The 23,590-nt window shown below is 36.8% G+C and overlaps 1 protein-coding gene across 1 annotated transcript; it reads left to right on the forward strand.

Moving 5' to 3' along the window:
- The first annotated feature begins 10,708 nt into the window (after positions 1-10,708).
- Positions 10,709-17,249, forward strand: Fgf20 (fibroblast growth factor 20). The gene is made up of 3 exons (XM_013025227.1): positions 10,709-10,997; positions 15,741-15,844; positions 16,886-17,249. The coding sequence occupies exons 1-3, from the start codon at positions 10,712-10,714 to the stop codon at positions 17,129-17,131; spliced, it is 636 nt and encodes a 211-aa protein (XP_012880681.1). The 5' UTR covers positions 10,709-10,711; the 3' UTR covers positions 17,132-17,249.
- Positions 17,250-23,590: the final 6,341 nt, after the last annotated feature.

Here is a 23,590-nt window from a genome sequence, read left to right on the forward strand (position 1 = left end):
TTTTTTCATTTCGTTGTAGAGTCTGGTAAATACAGCTTAAGGGTATACAATTCTCAAAGACCTTTTTATTTATTTGTCTTTTATTACAGCAAACGACTCCAAATCTAGTTCCTTGCCCTTTCATTCGCTTGACCCAGTGGCTTGTCCTTGAGCTCATTTCACAATTTTATTGCCAGCTAGAACGTTATAGCCTTGTTCACAGGAATAGCTCGAGTCAAATATTTTCAGACTCAGCACTTCCATCCTGTCCTGACAGCTGCCTACAATCTGCTGAATTGCATTTGATTCCTCATCAAGATATTGACATTGAACAATTTTCACTGATTGTTTAAAAGAATCTTTGTCCAGGACCTACATGCTAGAATCGTGTTGCTTTTTCCTTTCTTTTCCCTTCCCCCCACTTTTGGAAATGAGAATTACATGGGGGAATTTGCCAACAGTATGACTAGAGAAATGAAACTTGGCAGCGTTTATCTTGACTACCAAAGTCCCTTTTGGCCTTAGAAGGATCTGGCCACATAGATGATCAACACCGCCCCCTAGTGGCTGACCCCAGGAGAGGCCAGCAGCCTCTTCGTCCATGTGACAATGACCATGTCAGTGCATGGCTTTATGCCCAGGAACAACTATTTTTTTTTAAGATGAGAGATATTTTTCCCCAGCACATGTTTTCTAACAGTCTAAGTTTTATATGTATTAAGTTTTATATGTGAGTTGTTAGCCTCATTCTTCATTGGGGGAAATATGAAAATAAATTCCAGAAATCAAAGCAAATAGGTTTCTGGAAAAGTCTAATGGTGCAGCTTAATCAAACAAGAGATATGTATTGGATATGTAACATAGGCCAGGCACTGTGGCAAATGCTTGCTATATATTAATGAATATAATAGACGAAGATTTCTGCCTGCATGGACCTTGCATTCTAGTAAAATGCCCTGCCGGTGTCATACCAGGACAACCACAGCATTATGAACTTTCAATCTCTCTCTCTCCCTCCCTTTTCCCTTCCCATTTCCCTTCCCTTCCTCTCTCACCCCTTCCTACCTTCCTTTCTCCTTCCCTTTCATTTTCTCTTCCCCTCCCCCTCTCTCTATCCTTCTCCCCTCCCCCTCCCCCATCCCTCCCTATGCCCTTCCTCCCCTTCATTTCTCCTTTTCTGCCTCCCCACTCCTCATCTTCTTCCTTCTTTTGAGATATGGGTTTGACCTATCACCCAGACTGGCATGGAACCAGATCATTATCCTCTGGCCTCCTCTTCCCGCCTCCCTAATGCTGAGATCTCAGGCTTGTGCCGTCGAAGCCAGCTCCAGGTTCTTGAACTGCATTCTTAATACTCAACTAATGGAATTCGTTTTGCATGCTCTTCTCTTACTTGCCTTCAGGCAAATCAGAGGTGACCCGGCAACAGACCACTTAATAAGTCAGCATTCATAATTTGTCACAGAGACATTACTAAGACTTCCTGTGTTATTGCTTCTCACTCCAGAGTGAACCATTATAGGAAGCTATTTATGCCCTCCTAAAGTGTGTGCTAAATTTGAAGAAATATTCTTCAAGTGTTCTTGCTATACCTTTTCTCAGGGATAGAGATTCCTCCCTATGCCTCCTCCTCTAATTGGGCTGAACTCCTTCAGAGATTTTTTTTTTGCCTAGGGCTAGGCTCCAGTACTAAATAAACAGTACTTGTCCTCTCAGGTCTCTAATTGGGGGAGATAAGTAGGTAAAAAGGCTTCAGTTAACTCATATTTTGCTTTTCTTGCAAGCTTCAAAATTTCAAGTTGGTTTTATAAATCATTCTCTTTTCTGACCTTTTAAAAAAAGGTCGAATCATTACTAAATGACCCCATGTTGCTGACCACATATATGGCATATATGAGCACATTGGAGGGAAACTAGGAGGAGGACACAGAACTAGAGGGAAACGGGAAACATACAACAGTGGGACCCATCAGCTGCACTGGACATTGATGAAAACGAACTAAGCAACTCAAGGGCAGTGATGGGAGGGAGGGAATGAGTGAGAAAGAGGGAACAGCTGACACTAAGCAAAAGGAAAGGAATGTACGTATAACCCAATGTGGAAGAAATAACTGTACTGTCAAAGCTCATAGAACTCATAAACTTCATAGATCACAATAAAGACAATTTGCCCCATGAAGGTTAGAATGTGTTTGTGACTTTAACTAAGTATCACTGTCTCACATTACTGAGAAATTTGTGAAATTTATGTAATTACTTAATCACAATAAAAAATAGCATAAAAGAAAGCATAACATCCATATTATTGAATGTTATCAAAGATTGAACATTTGTATCTACAATTCTGTAACTGAAGTTTTTATTTTTACCTAATTTAAAGAAAGGCAATACTCTTTTTTTTTTAAATTTTTTATTGTAAAGATACTATACAGAGGGTTACAGTTACATGAGTGAGGTAATGAGTACACTTCCTCTTGAACATTGTTAACCATCCCCTCCCTCCCTTCCTTGAGGTTCTTTTTTTTTTTTGATTGTGATTAAGTGATTACATAATTTCAGGAAATTCACAGTATTGTGGAATAATGATGCTCATTTAAAGTCACAAGTTCATTCTAACTTTCCTGGAGCAAATTGTCTATCACAGTCTGTAATATATAACAGTGCTCACATGTTATATACCATATATGTGATCAGCAGCATGGGGATATTTGGTAGTGGTTCAACCAGATGAGTGGGAGTTCTTTGTTTCTTAAGTCCTGTTAGTTTTGTCATATCACCTAACATTTTGGATTTAGCATCCACTTATCAGGGAGACCATGTACTGTTTGTCTCTTCGTTCTTGGCTTACCTCACTCAACATGATTCCTTCTAGCTCCATCCATCTCCCTGCAAATGGAAAGGCAATACTTTTATTAATTGTTAAAAAATCTATTGACTTGCTGGGCGCTGGGGGCTCGTGCCTGTAATTTTGGCTACTGAGGAGGCTAAGATCTGAGGATCAAGGCTCAAAGCCAGACCAGGCAGGAAAGCCCATTGGGACTCTTATCTCAACTAACTGGAAGTGGAGCTGTGGCTCAAAGTAGTAGAGCCCTAGCCTTGAACTAAAGGGCTTAAGGACAGTGCTCAGGCCCTGAGTTAATACATAATTATAGACATGATAAACTTTATGAATAAATTCCCTATTCGGAAAATTACTATTTAAAAAGCTGAATTTTGATGGCAATTTCATGTGTCTGGCAAGTAAAATTTACTTGGATATTATTTTAACTTTCTAATTATTATAATAAAACATCTATTTAATGTTTACTTGGCATTATCCCTGAGAAGATAGGGGCATATTTACTGTATCTTGAATGTGGGAAAATGAAAACAAAGAAGCCTAGTGTCATATCTGTATACACTCATAATGTCATTAAGAATTAACACAAGTAGTGGTACTCCCTAGACCCTAGAATATGGCCTACCCAACTTGCGGGGATGGGATGGGAGGGAAAATCTGGAAGAGAAAGGGGAAAAGGGTGACAAAAAGAAATGTACCCTACCTGACTTATGTGACTGTCACCCCTCTGTACATCACCTTTATAACAACAACAAAAAGAATAAAATCTATAAGCTATAATCACTTTTTTCTTCTCTCTGTCTCTCAGAGTACATAACATATATAAAGTACCTCCTCACCCCCAAAGTCCCAGGATTTTTATTAGGGCCTATGCAGGTGCTCTAAATTATTTTTTATAAATGTGTTGTTCAGTTACTGATTCTGAGAACAACCAAATAAAGTAATTTATATACACAATGTTGTCAATTTGAACCACAATATTTTTCGTGTGTATTTCAGTTGATCAAGAGAATTGTCATTTATTACTTTACAGGTACTTGCAACGTTATTCAGTGGGAATAGTACTGGAATTAGACTTGAAATATTTTGATTTAAATGGTTGTCCTTCATTGGATGAATCAGACTATCACCTTTCTCATCTGTTAAATGAAGCTATCTAGCTGTTCTAGCAAGTACTTCCCATAAAATAACAAATGTGAAATCATTTATATGTATATATACATATCTATATATTATATAAATTTGTCAGTCCTGGGGCTTGAAATCAGGCACTGTGTCTGAGAGTCTTTTGCTCACGGCAAGCACTCTACCACTTGAGCCACAGCACCACTTCCAGCTTTTTCTGTTTATGTGGTGCTGAGGAATTGAACCCAGGGCTTTGTGCATGCTAGGCAAGTACTCTACAACTAAACCACATTCCCAGCCCCCTCACAGTATATTTTTATGATTTGCTCAATTGATAATGATAGGTCATGTGAAACACTAATAATGATATATGTTTTAGCCAGATGCTGTTAGGCTCCTTCTAAAAGTACTTATTCAATTTTCCAGGCCTATCTCAAGGAATTACTCTTGATTAGCAGTTCCAACTATTTAGTAGACTGAGGTGAGAAAGGTACTTGGTCACAGAATTTCAAGGCCAGCATGGGAAACATAGTGTGACCCTATCTTAAAAATGCTATGAAGCTAGATGCCGCTGGTTCATGCCTGTAATCCTAGTTACTTAAGGGGTTCCTAACTGAGGATTGTGGTTCAAAGACAGCTCAGGCAGGAAAATCTGTGAGACTATTATCTCCAATAAACTATCCCCCAAAAAGCTGGAAGTGGAACTCTGGTAGAGCACTAGGCTTGAGCAAAAGAAACTCAGGGACAGAGCCAGCCCCTGAATTCAAGCCCTATAACTGGTGTATGTGTTCCTGCACACACACAAATGCTACTAAACTTTTTATTTCAGGAAACATAAAATTATTTTTTTTCCAGGCTCCAAACAGAGAGCACTGTTAGTTTTGATGATGGTATAAAGTCTACAAACCATCTTTATCTTCTTTCATCTTGGAAGAGCACAAAAATTTTAGTGATCAAATATTCAGGAAAAATTGGTAATCAAAATCAACACATCAACACTTAGATACTGTGTATTTAATTAATTAAAGTGTATTTTTATTCATGTATATTCATATGATTAATACCACATTTCTACAATTGGAGAGATCACACTTTATTATTCCAATTTTATAGACAAAAACATTGACTTCCCAAGGTTCCATAAGCAGGCAACAATCTTCTTATATCTAGCAAAATAATGAAAAGAAAACAATGCAAGATTGAAATCATATTCTTTTTTATTACTCTTGTTTAACTTTTTGATGGGTAAATTAAGGAGTAGTGATGGATAGTGATGGTAGCTGACATTCCTGAAAGAGCAAATAAGAACTAAGGTGTCAATTATGCAACCTGCATAAATATTATGTGACTTCATCATCAATTAATTTTTTTCACCTATATTCAATAGGAAAAAGGTCAAACCCAGTCTGGTTTGAGTATGAGGCTTTATGTAGACTAGGCCTCTTCTATGAATATCAAGAAATCTGTTCCATCTGTGATAAATCAAACAATCTTGGACACATCTTACATGAGAGGTTGAATTAAGATGTTCTTTCTTATAGTAAATGATTTCTATATCTTTTGGTTTCATCAAATATTTCTCACTAGTTTTAGCATCTATAGGTTGTTTTGTTTGGACCAGCAATGTTCCTATGCTGGGTAGAAATTGGTCCATTTTTATCTGTGTCATTCTTGTACTATTTTAGTGGGTTTTTTTTAGTGTTTTTACCACAAGAAAAATCTTTCCCTTATTGATTAGTTTGATTGCTTATTTAAACAATTGTATTCAAAGATTATTTAATCCTATTTTGATACTGTTATAATTTATTTCAATGTTCAAGTTACTCTAGATTTGGTTTATGATCCTTTTTATTTTTAACTTTTCATCATTTTTTGAGTACTTCCTTGCCTTCTATACCTAAAGATGTCCAATCCTAGGATGCTATTTCCCTAAGTTTCCTGAGATATCTTAGTGCCCAGATGTATTGGGAAACCAGAGTTTAGACATCAGTTGTGCCCCTTGCCTTTGCATGTGCATGCTTCTTAACCCTTTCAATGGATAGAGCAGATACACACACACACACACACACACACACACACACTTGTACACACACATGCATGCATTTCTCAACCTTCAGAGACATTTTCCTTAATATATTTTCTTCTTTGCTTAATACTATAACTCTTACCACTGAGGCAAACTATCCTTCTCACTGAAATTTAATATATGTTTACTTTTTAGTTATTTTAGTCTTTAAAAATTCATTATATGATCGAAGAACTGCACTTGAAAATTGCTAATTAAAAAATGAGGTGACCTTCTGTGCAGTTATATTATATACTTGGTTGTGTAACACACTCACTTGAATCTACACAGTTAGGTTCATTTATTTCTACCTTATTTCATTTTTTTTCTCCACAATCTTTGGTTATTTCATTTTACTTAAAACATTAAACATTTTGTTGAAAGTCGAAACTTCACAAAAATTTTGCAAAGATATATCACTCCCTCCTTTCTCCTTTTTATCCACTGGGCAAAGAGTTTTATGAGATTTCATTTATGCATTGTATTCTGTCTGTATTTATTTACTTATTTATTTATAGTACTAAAGATCAACCCAAGGTCTTTAGCCAGTGCTATATAACTATTTTCACCAGGCTTGTTTTTTCTTTTTTTTCAATTTATCTTTCTTTTTTTTAAAAAAAATATTGTCAAGGTGATGTGCAGAAGGGTTACAGTGACACACGTAAGGTAGTGAGTACATTTCTTGTCAAACTGTTACTCCCTCCCTCATTTTTCAAGGTAACTATACACATGTAGAAATTTCTTAGTTAGGCACCAGTAGCTCACGCCTAGCTACTCAGGAGGCTGAGATCTGAGGATCATAGTTCAAGGTCAGCCAGAACAGGAAAGCCTGTGAGACTCTTATCTCCAATTAACCACCAAAAAACCCGAAAATGTAGCTGTGGCTCAAAGTGGTAGAGCAAAAGAGCTCAAAAACAGTGCTCTAAATTCAAGTCCCATGATAGAAAAAAAAGAAATTTTTTGTTTTCCTTCTGTCTTACAGGAAAGATAGCACATAGGTGAACTTGTTCGTATTTTATATTCTTCACTTAATGCACTATCAGTTCATCCAGTTCTTTATTTTATAATGCTTTGTTGTATCATAATTTATTCAAACAGTTTCTTGTATATCCATATTTGTGTTGTTAACTTTTTATGTGTGTGTGCCAGTACTGGGGCTTGAACTCAGGAATTGGGCCCTGTCCCTGAACTTTTGTTTTTGTTTTTGCTCAAAACTAGTGCTCTGCTACTGGAGCCACAGCTTCACATACAGCTTTATGGTGGTTAATTGGAGATAAGAATCTCACCTATTGTCCTACCCAAGATGGCTTCATATCATGACCCTCAAATCTTGGCTTCCTAAGTAGCCAGGATTATAGGCATAAACCATCCACACCCTGCTATTGACAATGTTTTGTAATTATAAAGCATAAATAATATTGTGTAGATGTACTCTTATTTTACTGGGAGGTATAAATCATAACCTATCTTTCTCAAAATCTTTCTCAAAAGTAAAATACATTTAGCTCTATCAACTCTTTTAACTTTTTTCACCATGTATAAACTAAGGTTCGTGACAATAAACTGGCTAAAAGCAGCATAAAAAACTATGTAAGGTCTTGAAAACTGTGACTATGTCTTGTGGAAGCAGAAATTGTACCACATATTTGTATAACAGCAAGGCAAGTGTGGTCTCTAGGAAGTACAGGTAAAGTTGATTAGATTGCAGTGTATGCTTAAAAGTTGAATAATGTAAAACACTTCAAAATTATTTAACTTCCCATGATATCATCACAGCATGTGCAAAAAAAAATCTTTAGTGTTATCTTTTCCTGTCACGTGACAAGAACAAACAAAAGAAATCCTTATCTTTTTGTTTCTATCCTGGTCCTTTATAAAATGGCATTAAGCACCATTCAGAACTTACACATTAAAGGTTTGGTATGAGAAAAGAGAAAGATTTGCTTTACATTTCCAACAAATTGCACTTGCTAAATTATAAAGTAAAAGGAAAAATTTTCACAGCAATTGAGGCTGTCCAGAACTCTATGCCTAGAAAACCTCATAGCCTTAAGATCTCTTTTGTAAATATGTTTTTACATTTGAGTTTCACAGCAACTTTAGGCATAGTGAACTATGCAGGTGTTACATTGCCCTTATTTTATAAAATAGAAATTGTCTTGGGACATTGGACTTCAGACCAAAGAGACCAGACAGAATTCAAGACAGTATTTTGTCTCTGTAAAATGAGTATGTCAATCTTCTAGAGTTTTGTAGTAATCAAATGAAAGGATGCATATAAAATGCTGAGATGTACAAAGACAAGTTAGGTATTATAACTATATTTGAGCATTGGTGAACATGTGAATATTTTCCCATATTAAAATAGCATGTGTTCGTGTTTGTATCTATGTGTTTGTCTAATTTAGTATATTTAAGCAGTGTAAAAACTATAGATTATTCAAGTGTTCATATGAGAAAATACTGTTATAGACTTTAATACCTAAATGAGCAGCTGATGATAACACATATTCATTATGGAATAATTAACAGTCTTTATATGGTGTATAGAACTTAGACCTTGAAACAAACCTCATTAAACAGCACTTGATCTAATTTTAAAACCTTTAAGTATCTCCTCTTTAAAAGTAATCAATGTATGTTCTGGCTACTTGAGTTATCCCTCTATAAGATGCACACAACTTTGATCTTTCTTTGATTTAACACTGCAATTAAGAAGATTTGGTTCAAAGTAAAAGCTCATTGGTTGATGTTTTACACTGATGTGATAGTGTTTACACAGATGTGCTTTGAAATCTTGATTATGGTGGATTTGGGGGTCCCACCACAGAGTGCTGTTGTTTGAAATGTGAAATGATACACTTACCTGGTACAGCTTTTAAAACAGACCTAAGACACACTTCGAAAGTAACTTATCTGTTTATTGCTCTTAGCCAGTGTTTTTGTTTTATTTAATATCTATTACTGTTTTACAGCTTCTTTTATAACTTGGCTGTACAGGGGTCTGTAGATAAGTGTATAGTGATGAAAATATGCAACCTTACCTACTTTAAAGGATCTGAGAATTAATTAGATAACAACAACAAACCCAAACCAAATCTTCAGATAAAATAAACCAGTCAAATTCAACTGAAACCTTAAGTTTAGGCTTTTACTAAAAAATAATGAGATAACATTGAAAAACTAATCTTGAATGGTCTCCAAAATTCTTGGTTCAAAGGAAACCTAAATCAAGAATAATTCTTAGCTCTTCTGGAAAGATCTTTAATTTAACTTGTGATACAAAACCAAAGTTTTTAACATGTAAATGCATCTCAATCTCTCATTTTAGTGAGAGAAATGTAGTGAGAAAAATGTAAGGAACTCAAATTTTTTCCCAATAACGTTTGAAGTCTAAAAACTCACCAAGCACCAACACTATTTTCATTTGGCTTTAGGTTTTATAATTGAAATATGAACAAAAAATCTTGTTTTTTAGGCTGTTCATCATTTATGATGCTCTTGCACATACTTACTGTCTATTTATGATAAAAGATAAGAATGTAGACCAGTCTCAATCCATTGATGCATGATTACCCTACATTGCTATATTATGCAACTTAAAAGTCCAGGACTTTAGCATACAATTTTTAAACCTCCATATAGATGGAAGGCAATCCTGGTCATTTCATATGTTATCTGAGTAAAAATAAAGATTAAAGAGAACTTAAGGAAGGGAGGGGGGAAGTAGGTGTTTCTAACTATACCTTGATTATGTAAAGAAAAATCCCCCATCTAAATGATAAAAGAAAAGAGTGATACTGGTACATTTTATTAGTGTTTTAAAATTAGTGAGTTAAACTGTCAAGCCTTTGATTTTCCTTTCATGTGTGTCTGGGCAGGTCTAAGCCTGGGGTAACGCCCTTTTTCCTTCTCTCTCTCTTACCTTCCTCTGCACCTGTCCAGGGCAAGTTCCCAGGCGTTCCCAAGGAGTCCAATTCTCCTCCTCTTCTCTCCTTTTCTCCTCCCACCCATCCCCTTCTGTTTTGTCTCTCCCCTCCCGCCCGCCTTCTTCTTCCCTATACTGCCAAGCTAGGCAGTGATCTATCACTGTAGAGGAGCTCACATCAAAGGCGTTTGCCAAGCGGCCACCAAACACCATCACCGTTGTCCCAAAGAGGGGACCACCCCCTGAGCCTCCCTGAATTTTGCAGGCCCAGTGCAGGAATGATTTTTGCGAATGCGTGGCTCGAGAACCTCCCAGGGCCCCTTTTTTGGTCACTTGGGAAGAGCAAAAACGTGTTGAGAGGAGGCTGGTTTAAGATTTCAAACAGAACCAACCTCCCCAGGGCGCATGAAAGGACTTGATTAGCATATGTCAAGAGGACCCGCATATATAGACGCAGTGTATGCACACAGAACTCGGATCTGATCAGTTTGCCGAGTTGGAGCCCCAGCCCCTCTGTCCCAGCCCAGTACTGCTAGCCGCGGCAGCTCTAGATGCTTCTACACAGCCAGCAGCGGGTCTACCTAGCCCAGGAGAGAAGATCACTTCCAGACAGTGCCATCTGCCCGGCTAGTCCAGTGCACAGTCCCTACCAGCGACCTCACAGGAGTAACCTGGCTTAACTTTTGTTGTGGGGGACGGCTAGAATTTCCCTCCATCCAACTCTTCACCTCCGCTCTGCTTTTCGGATTTCCCCCCTTTTCCTCCTGGCCCCTTCATGGCTCCCTTAGCCGAAGTGGGGGGCTTCCTGGGCGGCCTGGAGGGTTTGGGTCAGCAGGTGGGCTCGCACTTCCTGTTGCCTCCGGCCGGGGAGCGGCCACCGCTGCTGGGCGAGCGGCGGGGCGCGGCGGAGCGGGGCGCCCGCGGCGGGCCGGGGTCTGCGGAGCTGGCGCACCTGCACGGCATCCTGCGCCGCCGGCAGCTCTACTGCCGCACCGGCTTCCACCTGCAGATCCTGCCCGACGGCAGCGTGCAGGGCACCCGGCAGGACCACAGCCTCTTCGGTAGGTACCGGCATCCGGCTCGGGGCTCCAGCTCGGCTCTGCCGCCGCACTTGCCCACGGTGTCTGCCGACCCCTCGCTCCCACCCCGCAGTCCCTGCACTCATTCTTGGCCAGCGGCCCCGGGGGCTGGAAGTTGGGCCGTGCTCGAGGCCAGTGCAAGCTGCACCGATGCTCCAGAGGCTGCCAGGAGTGGGGAGGATAAAGGGGTGGGTAGGAGCCCGGGCTAATCCTAGTAGTGGTCTTGCCCTCCTGAGACACAAAGACCTGAATTCGCCATCATATTTTCCCCTCTTCTCGCACTCTTTACCTAGCAGGCGGTTCGTTGTGCTGTTAAAAATCTTAGGATGTCTTTCTCCAACTTCCGTTCATCTCTCCCCCCTGTTTGAAAACTAGTACAGATGCACTCTCTGCTTTAAACGCGCACAGTTAAGCAGCTGGCTCTCCACCGGTGACCTAGCTCTGGCACCGGATGCAAAGCATTTGCATGTCTACTTAGAGAACTGTAAATGTCCACCGGGGGAGCGAGCAGCTTAACTTTTTCCTGGGGACTGTGGCTACTGTTAAAGGGTCACCTGGCTGCAGTTCTCAGAGCTTTACAATTCTATTTGGGTGAGAAGGGGCTGCGGTGGGGGTGGCAGGGAGGCTACTGAGCATGCCCAGTGCTTCAGCTAAGCTGTTCTTTAGAAATTGCGAAACTGGAAAGTAAGGATCTTGGTGTGCACACTGTAGGTAAGAGGAAAAGGAAAGAAGATATAGGTGGGAACAGAAAGGCGTTTCAAAGAAAAAAAAAAACTCCCACAATGCCAGGGAGCAGAAGGGGTTAAAGAAAAACAAACACGTCTGGTAAATGTCATCGATTGGGAAATCAGAAAGCCTCTACTGTTAATTACTTACTAACTTGGGAACTGGCAAGTAAGTGCCTTCTGCAGTATGAATCTTAACTTTCGTGGTGTGCACAAAGACTAGATAAGTTAGGTGATCCCTTTAAGGGTTCTAACATCTCAGGATCCTTTCCCAAAAGATGAAGCTTTCTTTATGTTAGAGTTAACCTGCCAACACTCTGAAGAGATTTGGATACCCTAACTGGTGACATCATTTGAGAAATTCTTTTTATATATGCATATATACACACACATATATATGTTTAAATGCATATATGTGTGTATATATGTATATATATGAATATATATTAAAGTATCATTCATTTGTTGGAAGTGATTTGAAAGTACAAGAGTTCTCTAGTTCTCGTTTTCCTTTGCACCATAGAATTCTTTTTGAGAATCTCCTTTCTTCGTGATCCTCTTATTTTATCCTTATCTCCTTATTCCTCTCATACCTACATTTCTGTTTTTGACTTGCAAACCATTAAAATTGGAGAAGTGTAAATCTCCATTTAAAGGGCATTTATAACTTTAGATGTAAAAATAAGCATGTGGTGGTGATTTGGTAGCACTTAAAGGCTTAGAAAATTAACTTTTTAAAACCCATGTGTTTGCAGCTTCCACTGATCTCTTTCAAATTCCCACTGACTATGAGTCAAGAGTGTCATGACCTAGTGACCAATCTGAGGTCACTTTTGGAAAGTGTTTTTAAATTGAGGAGGAGGAGATGCTAAAGAACTTTGTGGACACCAGGTGGTTCAGTTCTCTTCAAGAATGAAGATTCCACTCATTACAGAAGAATTATCGAGTTCTTAGGAAGATTTAGAAACAGACACAAATGTGATACTTATAGGCAGACAAGGTAGAAGTCAAGCTTGGGTTTTAAATATATGTTGCATTTCAGAATTACTGTCTGCTATTATTAAGCTTTTGTGTGATTATTTAGTAATTCACAAATAGGACTTAGACTGATTATGTGCTAGTTTAAGTCACACTGTGGTAAGAGACTATATATAGAAACAAACTATTCATTGTTACCTAATAGAAAGATAATCCAGATTAATCTGGTAGCTAAAGGAATAAGCAACTCCTTTTGATACGTTACAGTGCATCCTAGTGGCCTTCAAGAGCGTATGCATCATATTTTACTGTCAGGGTATATAGGTAACGAGGAAGTTATATTTAATATGTACAACGGTGTATGCATCTCTCTATATTTGACTTCCTTTGCTAGTGCTTCAATTGCTATTAAGTTATTCTCTAGTTTTTCTTTTAGACTCATTTCAGCATCATCAAAGTACAAATTTGGAAAACTCTGAAGAATGATTATTTAAGATACCAAATATCATTTTTGAAATGTTATCCTAAGTTGCTGAGAATTCTATATTTTTAATTTTCAAAACCATATGCTAGGACATAGTAAGAAAGGTCTCGGTGAGGCTAAAATAATTCCGTGTTAGCTTTATATTTATAACAGGATCCTTTGTGCACTGTGGTATAGTAGAAAGACTTAATACGTAAACATGGAATCATTGCTTAAAAAAAAAGTTTAACCTGAGATCAAACATAGTCCTTTAAAGCTCCTTCTTTTATTCTCCTCTATTCTCCATAGATTTGTCTGATGTGGTTGCATTGGTGGGTTGACTCACCTGTTTATTATGATTTTTTTAAAGGCTGGCTTTGAAAATGATACCAGAAAGACAAAGTACCTCCAAGTCTTTTTCTGGGACACTGGGCATTAGAAAATCTATCTAAAATCTGTGATTACCTCTTAAGGAAAGTTTTTCATGTCTACTCTTTGTAAAGGAATTAGTGTAGTTGCCACCTCACATTATGAATAAGAAAGACTTGTCAAATCTCATTTAAGAATCAAACGATTACAAATTACTACGCAGTATACTATTTCCTTGAGGAGAAAAAAGGATCAGAATTAAAAAGTGTGGCTAAAATCCTTAAGAGGAACACAAGAAAACATAAAGGCACTTTCCCATCAGTTCTACTAACCATTGTAAAAGTAATCTATGCCTGGTTATGCATGAGGTTTTGAATGTTATTTAATAAATTTGAAACTATTGAATATAATTACTCTAAGGACATGTGATCATTTTTCCTTCATACAATTACATAACAGAATTATGTTAAGATAAAAATAAAAGAGTAAGTAGAGTGTGTCGTGTAATAGAAACACTGAATCAGGGCTCATTGAGATTTCCAGGAAGAATGAATATTTTTATATAAATAGTATAGATGGAAATCAAAGTTACAGTCTATTATACTTGACACCTGGTTCTATTCTTCATTCTACTTAGGTTATCAATTCCTTTCTTGTGAAAGACAAGAGTAGTTTATTGCAAATTAAAAATTATTTAATACCTAAAGGGATTTAAGATGCAATGCATCTCAGCCACAGTATATACTCTTTAATTTTAATGAATATTTAGCATAGTTGTTATAATTGGTATATTTTATGCCAATTTTGTTTTAATAGGAATCTTTCACAGATAAGCTTAGCAGTGAGTCTTTTTTCCCCTTTATTCCCTCACTCTATAGTTGTCATTATGATGACTATCTTTTGGAGTCTAGGTCTTCTTTATCTTTTCTTTGCCTTAGGCTCTCAGTTAAGGACACTGGCTCTTTCAAGCCACTTAGGAACTTTTAGTAGTGTATTGTTGCTGTAAGATCTTTGATAGCTCTAGTGTTCTACATGATCTCCTAATAGGTTGAAAGAGCTCATTTGTCTTGCTAAGAATCTATGTTTCTGCCAAAGAGTGAATTAAGCTCTGGGTAGAATAGAGCCCTCCATATCAGCAAATAGTCAGATTCTGTACTTTCCCTTGGCTTTGGGAGTATCACGTGTCCAAACAGGAACTGGTACAATAAATCAAGAAATGACTTAAGAGCAAGAGTCAGGCTAAATGGTACACATTTAAACTGTTTGTAGAGCTTAAGGTGGGTTAAAGGTACAAAGCTATTGAAGAAGCAGAACCAAGCATAAAAAGTATGGTGATACATTCTTACCTGCCTAAGGGGAAGAAGAAGACAAAAGCATTAGTCCAAAGGTTAGTGGGTATAGAAAAACAGGATAATGTAGAGTGAGGCAGTACACTGTACTTTTTGGAAGTGTGGTGTATAACCGTGTCAAGTGGAATGTTTTTGAAATGAGTGATCCATTGATGAATTATAGTAACTAGAAAATTATTGATAACAAAATCCATGTGGCTATCAGATATAATGAAATATGATGTCCTTTTACTTTTCAAAAGATACAATTTGTTAAAAAATCATGTGACAGAAACAACATATTTTGTAATTGTTAGTCTTTTTTTTTTTTAGTTTTTAGTCTTGAAACTACTGTACTATTCCAATGAAACAGTGATCTGGAGTACAAAAACACTGGATTAGGTTCAGAAAAAGTAACTTGGTTCAAATGTTAGTTTTACCAATTACAAGATCAATAAACATCCTTGATCCTCAGTTTCGCTATATTCCACATGAGGATGATAATAACAGCTTTAAGATAATAACAGACTTAAGAGATTGTTTTTAAGACTCTATGAAAAGAATATAAGAAGGTATAAAACCATTTTTATTGCAAAAATACACTTTTATTCTCCTGTAAATTATGCTGTTCCAGAAAAAGGAATATCAATAACAGCAACCTCCCCCACCCCCAGTTAATTGAAAATGGCTGCAATTAAAACCAGTAGAAACATGGAGGGCTACGAATACCTCTATTATACACTTACTTATGATAATAATAATAGCTTCTATTTGTTGAATGTCAACATGCATCAGTCTTATCATTTGCTTTAGATATATGTACACTAATCAATACAAATCATTGTTTTCTTTATAAATTCAGGAATTCTGGAATTCATCAGTGTGGCAGTGGGACTAGTCAGTATCAGAGGCGTGGACAGTGGCCTTTACCTGGGAATGAATGACAAAGGAGAACTCTATGGCTCAGTATGTATTAGTGTTTTTAAATGACTATTATAATTCTTGAAATAATTGTTACTCATTTTGTGATTAAAATGTTCCCCAATAATATGTTCCTGAAGCAGTTTATAAAATCCATAAACATTAGAAATCTCTATCCTAGCGAATTTCCATGTACCTAGGCAACAGTAGAACAATTCAGTTATACTTTTTAAATTCTTAATCAGCCTTCTACTCAATCCTATTCTTTATCCCAAATCTTTTCAGTTGCCCTCAGAGTTTGGTCATTTCTACCAGTGACAGAGAACAATGGGAGTCAGTTTAGACAAAGACACAAATAAGGCAGTTGTAAAGGATTGTAAGAGGAAGATTGAAAACCTATGTAGACAGTCTTCATACACATGTGGGATTAAATAAGAAACTGTGGTCTATCCTTTAGGACAACATACAGTCCATCTTAAAAAGACAAGGAATGATTGGGATTTTGCTACATATACTTCAATAGTAACACAATCCGTTGGAAGCTAATTGGGGGGAACATACCACCAGTAATAAATTCATAGAAAGAAGATATATTAGGTTTGGAGGTATGACCTCCAATTAGCAAGATCTTAGCTATCTTAAGATATCCTGCTTTGTATAAGTTTGGTAACTACAGTGGACAAGACAGATTTGAGACCTGCTTGGTGGTGATAGTAGCACAAGGGTGATAACGTGCTATAAGTAAAAATTCACAATTTTTGTTAAGCATTTTAAAATGAAATTGGTTGGGTGTGACATGCTTGTAATGGTAACTACATGGGGAGAGTAGATAGGAGGAGCGTGGTTTGAGGCTGGCCCAGCAAAAAGCATATGACTCAATCTGAAAAAGAATATAAAGCTGAGAGAAAGGAAGAAAGGAAGAGAGAAAGAGGGAAGGAAGGAAGAAAATGAAATTGAGAATTAACATTATTTTAAAGTTCTTTGATCTCAACCATCAGATACAGTCACCTGAGGAAGAAACTCCAAGAAATATATGACCCAAATGAAGAGAAAGAAAAAGAGTTAACGGTTTTCTTTCTTTTGCAGGAGACACTGACTGCTGAATGCATCTTCAGGGAGCAATTTGAAGAGAACTGGTATAACACTTATTCGTCCAATATATATAAACACGGAGACACTGGCCGCAGGTATTTTGTGGCACTCAACAAAGACGGGACTGCAAGAGATGGTGCCAGGTCCAAAAGACATCAAAAATTTACTCATTTCTTACCAAGACCAGTAGATCCAGAAAGAGTTCCAGAATTGTACAAAGACCTACTGATGTACACTTGAAGCATGAAAATGTCTCTGTTTGAAGAATGAAATCACACCCATTCTTTTCTCTAACAGTTCCCATGGTTAAATAACAACTGGAGAAGACAGTCAGACTATTAGAGTTTGTTTTTCACTGGGAGAATCAAATTTTGAAAAAATACAGACAAAAAGAAATAGACTTGAAGTAGATGAAGATCTACAGGTGGATTAAGTTTCCTTAGGTACCTTGGCTCAGTCCTTACCAGTAGATTGAAGCAGAAAATCAGTTCACCGTGGATAATGGGAACATCATCTAGTTTGCTGCTGGTGCCTCTGCCTCTCTTGTTATGTTTACTTTGAAAATTTCCTTAAAAATAGATACTTCAATGATGAAGAAATTAATTGACATAATTGGTCATAATTATTGCCTCTTAAGTTCTGAAGACTGTAGAAATTTTCAGGTGATGGCATTATAGCTAAAACAAACAAAATGAACAAACAAAAAACCCTCAAGTGACTATGGAGTATAAAATATGCCACACCAATATAGACCTCTTTTTTTTTACACCATGAACCTATTTATACATTTTCCATTTACAAATATTTATTATATATTTATTTATTAAAGAGTTTATTTTTTACTGGTATATGAAGACAATACAAAGAGTAAAGACCACAAAATGTCTTATAGTGTATCATGACTTCGTTGTGGAATATTGTGCTATAAAGAAAGCATCATTAGAATATCAACTACAGAATAAGATCTGGAACTCACTTTTAAAAGAATACAGTATAATGTATAATATACTCTTATGCAATCAGTCGCCTTTTAAATGTGACATTGGTTCCTTTGGGCTCAGAAGAAATACTTTCATTGATTTGTATTGCATTCAAGACCTGTTCAAAAGGGAATTAAATAATTTTATTTTATGTTTTGATATCATTGCTTTTCAGGTGTGAGTTTTATTTATAGGATTTTAAAAAAAATGACAATGTTCTAAGCACCCTAGAGAGTTTGATATTTAGAGAAATTCTAATGTTGAAATTATTAAACATTGTAGTCAACTTACAGTTACTTATTTTCTTGATTTATTGTAGCCAAGACCTGTGTGGTAGTGGCATTAATCTTTGTGGCACCTCCATTAACAGTGGTAAGGCCCCATCTACCTGTGGCTAGTATCCTTTCCATTTATTTACCAACTATTCACTAAAGGCTACTAGACACCAGACACTCTGTGAGACACCCGGGGGAATGTGATGGTTAAGTCAGGGGTGGATCCTGCTTCACAGAGCTTAATGTTTGATTGGAGAAACAATACTTGAGTAAACTAGCATTTATAATACTTTGAACTATGATGTGTTATATCAGGAAACCAAGTTTTAGACCTAGAAGAAAAGAATAATAGATAAGATGATTTGGAGAAGGCATTCATGAAGAGATGACATTTCTGATAGTCTTTAAAGAGAGAAGGAACAAACCAAACTGAAAAGTGTGTGATATTATAAACAATGAATATCAGTTCTCCCTTTAAGAAACTTTCAGACATTTTTTAAAATTTAATTTTATTTTATTTGTGAACATACTGTACAGAGGGGTTACAATTGCATGGGCAGGATAATGCGTACATTTCTTACCAAGCATTGCAGCCTCCTCCTTTGTTTACCCTTCACATCCCTTCCCAGCCTCCCCTCTCCCCCCCCCAACAATCCTTCTCCTTCCCCCCTCCCTCTCCTTCCCCCCTCCCGAAACTTTCAGACATTTTGATTATATCTCATTGATGCCTTCAAAGATGCTGATAGTCAGGTAATTACCAGATGGACTTTTCCATAAACAACTTAACCTTGGCATTGTTAGTGCCTACACAAAATATGTAATATCTTTGCTCTCAAATAAAGATTTTTTAGATAGCTTTCTAAAGGGAAGCAACTAATTTTTCTTACCTTGGCATCAGAGTCCTGACAATAATACCAAATGAGTAGTCTTTGGGGACATGCTACAAAAATTTGAGAATAATAAAACTAAAAGCTCTGGCGGGAGAAATATTCATATTTTTACTGAGGGCACACATCACTTTACTGTTATTAAGCATATGGTGGTTTCTGATGATAATTTAACTTTTTTCCAGTGTAGCTGAGAGAAGGGTCTCTCTTCTAGTCATGAGACTTATGGTTGCTTTAATTCACCTCTGCTGGTCCTCTTCAATACTGTGCTACTGTGTCTTGTGTATAGAAAGAGGTTGCTTCCTTATCCCAGTGCCCAAGTTGTAAATGCCCTGTGTTGGTATCCATGAAATATTTAAAGTTTAATTTAAACAGTACCTTGATGGGTGGATAGGAGTTTTGTTGTTTCAAAGTAATTTCTTGCATTAAGTATAATTCCTACAACACAATTGCTTTCAGTCTATGGACCTGTGAAAATATAAAGTTTCATATCCACAGCACTCCCCAGTAGTAGCACAAAGCTACCAACATTTCTATTCAAAAAGAAGGAAAACAAATTGGAAAACACAAAACAGTATTTTGTCCATAGTAATCCTGTGGTGTAGCCACAATGCTATTAGAATTCATTGTTGAAATTTCATCACTAAGGTAGAGCTGGTCTGACTGCTCTTTCTATTGGGCTGGTGAAAATGGAGAGATCAACTCTGGACATAGCAGAATGTGATTAAAACTCAGTAACAACTTGTAAGTTGGAATGGAGGGGAAAGAAATTAGAATATCAGTTCTGTAAATAGGACTTTGGTTTCTTGGACCCAAATCTGAAAATCTCTGCATCATACCATAACATTTTTTGTATTATGCCAATAAGCATTTTAGTGGATAGACAGTAAGTTTTAACATTTTATTCTTATTTAAGGATGATCATGGCTGGACCCTGGTGGTTTATGCCTGTAATCCTAGCTACAGATGAGGCTGAGAATCATGGCTCAAAGCTTGCCTGGGCAGGAAAGTCTCTGAGACTTTTATTTCCAATTAACCATCAGAAAACCAGAAGTAGAGCTATGGGTCAACGTGGTACAACACTAGCTTTGAACAAAAGAGCTCAGAGATAGCAACCAGGCACTTAGTTCAAGCCCTAATTCAATTTCTACCAATAAGTACATGGCTATCATGTATGCTATTTTACTCTTAGTATTTAACGATTGATATGCGATTCAAGTATGTCAAGCAAAATCTTCATTTCTAGTCTGGATGCAACTCAAAAATGATAAAGAGATCTCTCTTAAGATACAGAGATTGAGAACCATGTATATTTAAAGCTTTAAGTCTATCTGTGTTGACTTAAAGGGGAATCATGGTCAAACTTGAAGCCCAGACTAAGAAAAGTATGATAGACAAAGACTTGAAGAAAGAGCCTCAGTGTTGAAACTTCAACAATGAATTCTAATAGCACTGTGGCTACATCACAGGATTACTATGGACAAAATTCTCTTTGGTGTTTTCCATTTGCTTTCCTTCTTTTTGAATAGAAATGTTGGTAGCTCTGTGCTACTATTGGGGAGTGCTGTGGCTATGAAACTTGCCTTTATCTTTTCACAGGTGTATAGACTGAAAGCAATTGTGTTGTAGGAATTATACTTAATGACATACACTTCATGAGTCTCTTCCACACCTACATCTGATTTAGCTAATAAAATTTGGATTTTCATATATTGCTAATGATACTTTGGGGGAATCCTGGGAAAGAATCAATGAATGTAATTTTCATGTGGGAGGAACATGAATATTTTGGAAGTCAATGGTTAACTGTAGTGGATGGATTTTTAAGATGATCTTCCCTGATCTCTGCCTTCGATTGGGACCATGCTTTTGTGCAAGTCTCTGTTGGACTTGTTATTTTTTTTCTAAACATAGAATATGGGAATGAGTTGGCTGCCATGACTAAAGATTCGTTGCCGAACTAATGAGTAAGCAGACATGGTGGGAAAGCCAGAGTGGTAGCAAACTGCAGATAGCCTGTAATACTTGAGAAAAGTGCCTATCCCGCACCAGTTAGGAGCGTGGAACCCTCAGTTTCACTGCTGCAAGAAATTAATGTCTCCAACAACCTGGGTGACTATGAAGTAGACCTTCAGCAGTCAAGCCTCAAGATAAAAGTGCTGCCTGCTAGTTGCAGATGTCTGAAACACTGAGTTAAGATCCTGAATAAATTCTGACTACAGAATAGTGAGCTCACAAGTTTGTATAATTTATAAGCCTTGATTTTACAGTAATATATAGTACAGGAACAAATAACAAATGCATTTGTTAGTTCAAGTAAACATTTATTACTAACTGGAATCACAGCATTCTTTTAAATATATCTGGTACTAGGGCTTTAATTCAACTTTGTATAACTTTTTTTGCTCAAGGCTGGTGCTCTATCACTTGAGCCATTACCCTCTTCCATATATATATAAATATATATATATGTATATGTACATATATGCATATATTTACACATTTACATACATAAACTGATTTTTAAAGTTCTAAACTCAGAACCTTCATCTCTGATGGCACTTTGAAACTGTTAAGTGAAATTCGCTTGTGCACCTGGCCTATAATTGGTTTGCACACTTCTAAGCCTGACATGACAAGACTTCTTCTTTTGTATCTGAAATGACTGTCTTGAAATTAAAGCAAATTTGTTTCCTCTCTCACCAGGAGCTCTGAAATGTGCATTCTTTCTTCTCTAACCCAAGTATTACCAAGGTACAAATATGAACAATGTATCAAGACAGAGAAGAGACACATGTTTGTTTCCCTTCTATATTGTACTTTATTTGTTATCTTTTGGAGATTGAATGGCCCAGACCTTGATACATTTCTTAGAACATGGACACATAATTTTCTAGGTAAATCACATTTGTCTCATTGAAAACAGAAAAAAGACCCTGTGTTCTGCAAGTGAAGACAGTGAAGATGTCAAGTTCCTTGACATCTCTTACCTTCAATTATTCTGTAGATGGAAACAAATGAATGCAGTTCTCTTCCAGATATAATTATATTTTATGTTTCTTTATTATTTAAGGTAGAACTGAATGAAGAGGAGTTATATCTCTGATTTGACCATGGGCCAAGATGAGTGGAAAATAAAACCTGGTACACCAATAATAAGGTCACTTAAAAGGTCACAGATGTCCCAAATACAATGCTTCTGCAGAAGCAGCTGGAAGAGAATTTAAAAACAAATTATAAGCAGGGTATTTATTTGGGAAATACATTTTGTTATTGTCAATTTTATCTGATTTTAGTTCTGGTGGCTTTTTCATCTAACATCCACATGTTTTGGGATAGTTCTAGTGATTTCAATTTATTCCCACTTAAAAATAGACAGTCTGAAGTTGGGCATGGTTACCCTCAGTCTGTTGGTTAGCATTAGAAGGGATACCTTGGAGTTCAAAGGTAAGTGACATATGAGGCTGAGGCACCTTACTTTTCTGAGCTCACAACATAGTCTTACTAATTATGATACTTCAGTGAAGATATCCAGCTAAATCTTCTATGGATGAGGAACACTTTCTCAGGCTTAAGGTGAAAGAAGGCCAATGCATAGGTATTTAATTTAATTGGTCTCACACTTCATCCTTTGCAGGTCATAGCTAGACACTGTAAGTTCCATAGTAATTTTCTTCTTCTACATGATTGGGAGATATTAGCAGTATATTACTATTCTGCCAAATTAAGGACCAGTCTGAATTGGCAACATCTATGCCTGGTGCCAATTCATCATCTAGTGTGAACTTATAAAATAGGCAATACAATTTGTGTATTTGAAACAGTTTTATTTCTAAAGCATGCAAGAGCAAATGTCATAATTCTTGTGAGGATTTGATGCACACAGCTTTGGTATAGAAGCACAAATTTTGCACGGCTGACTCAAGAAAGAGGCCAAATATTCACTGGCTAACTTTTTACAATTGGCCTTTTTCAAGAGAATTAATACTACAGAAAACAATGTGAGGGACTATATTCTTAATCTCCTAGTGCACAGACCTGGTATGATTTTAGATATATAGGAGAACATAATTAGCCCCTTAAAGATGAATTCTCTTAGGAATTCTTTGGGAAATCTGTGGTATTTTCAGAGACTATATCTCTTAAACATGATTGACTGCTACCTGCAGGTACCAGGGATGTGAATACAATTCTTATTTAGATTCATGAAAATTCTCTTGGACATTATTTTATTTATTTATTATTATTATTTTTAGTGTTTGAATAGCATCAGGGTAGTCTGATAGGACTCCTAAGCCAGTAGATCTAATGATCCCCCAAATGGCCCATGGTATTCCTAGGCCTTTGAATATTTTTCCCTATTAAATTGTTCTATGAGTTTTAATGATCAACTGAATAAGGGAAGACAGAGCTTTGGATACAATACTTCTGATAGCTAATCAATGTGGCATTTATGAAATGAACACCTTTTCTATTTGAATTAGGTCAAACATTTCCTTTTAAGTTTCACATAACTAGATTATACGGAAGATCTTTGGAGTTTAGTTGTGTGGTATT

The sequence above is a fragment of the Dipodomys ordii genome, unplaced genomic scaffold (assembly GCF_000151885.1).
Source record: "Dipodomys ordii isolate 6190 unplaced genomic scaffold, Dord_2.0 Scaffold4, whole genome shotgun sequence".
Classification (NCBI taxonomy): Eukaryota; Metazoa; Chordata; class Mammalia; order Rodentia; family Heteromyidae; genus Dipodomys; species Dipodomys ordii.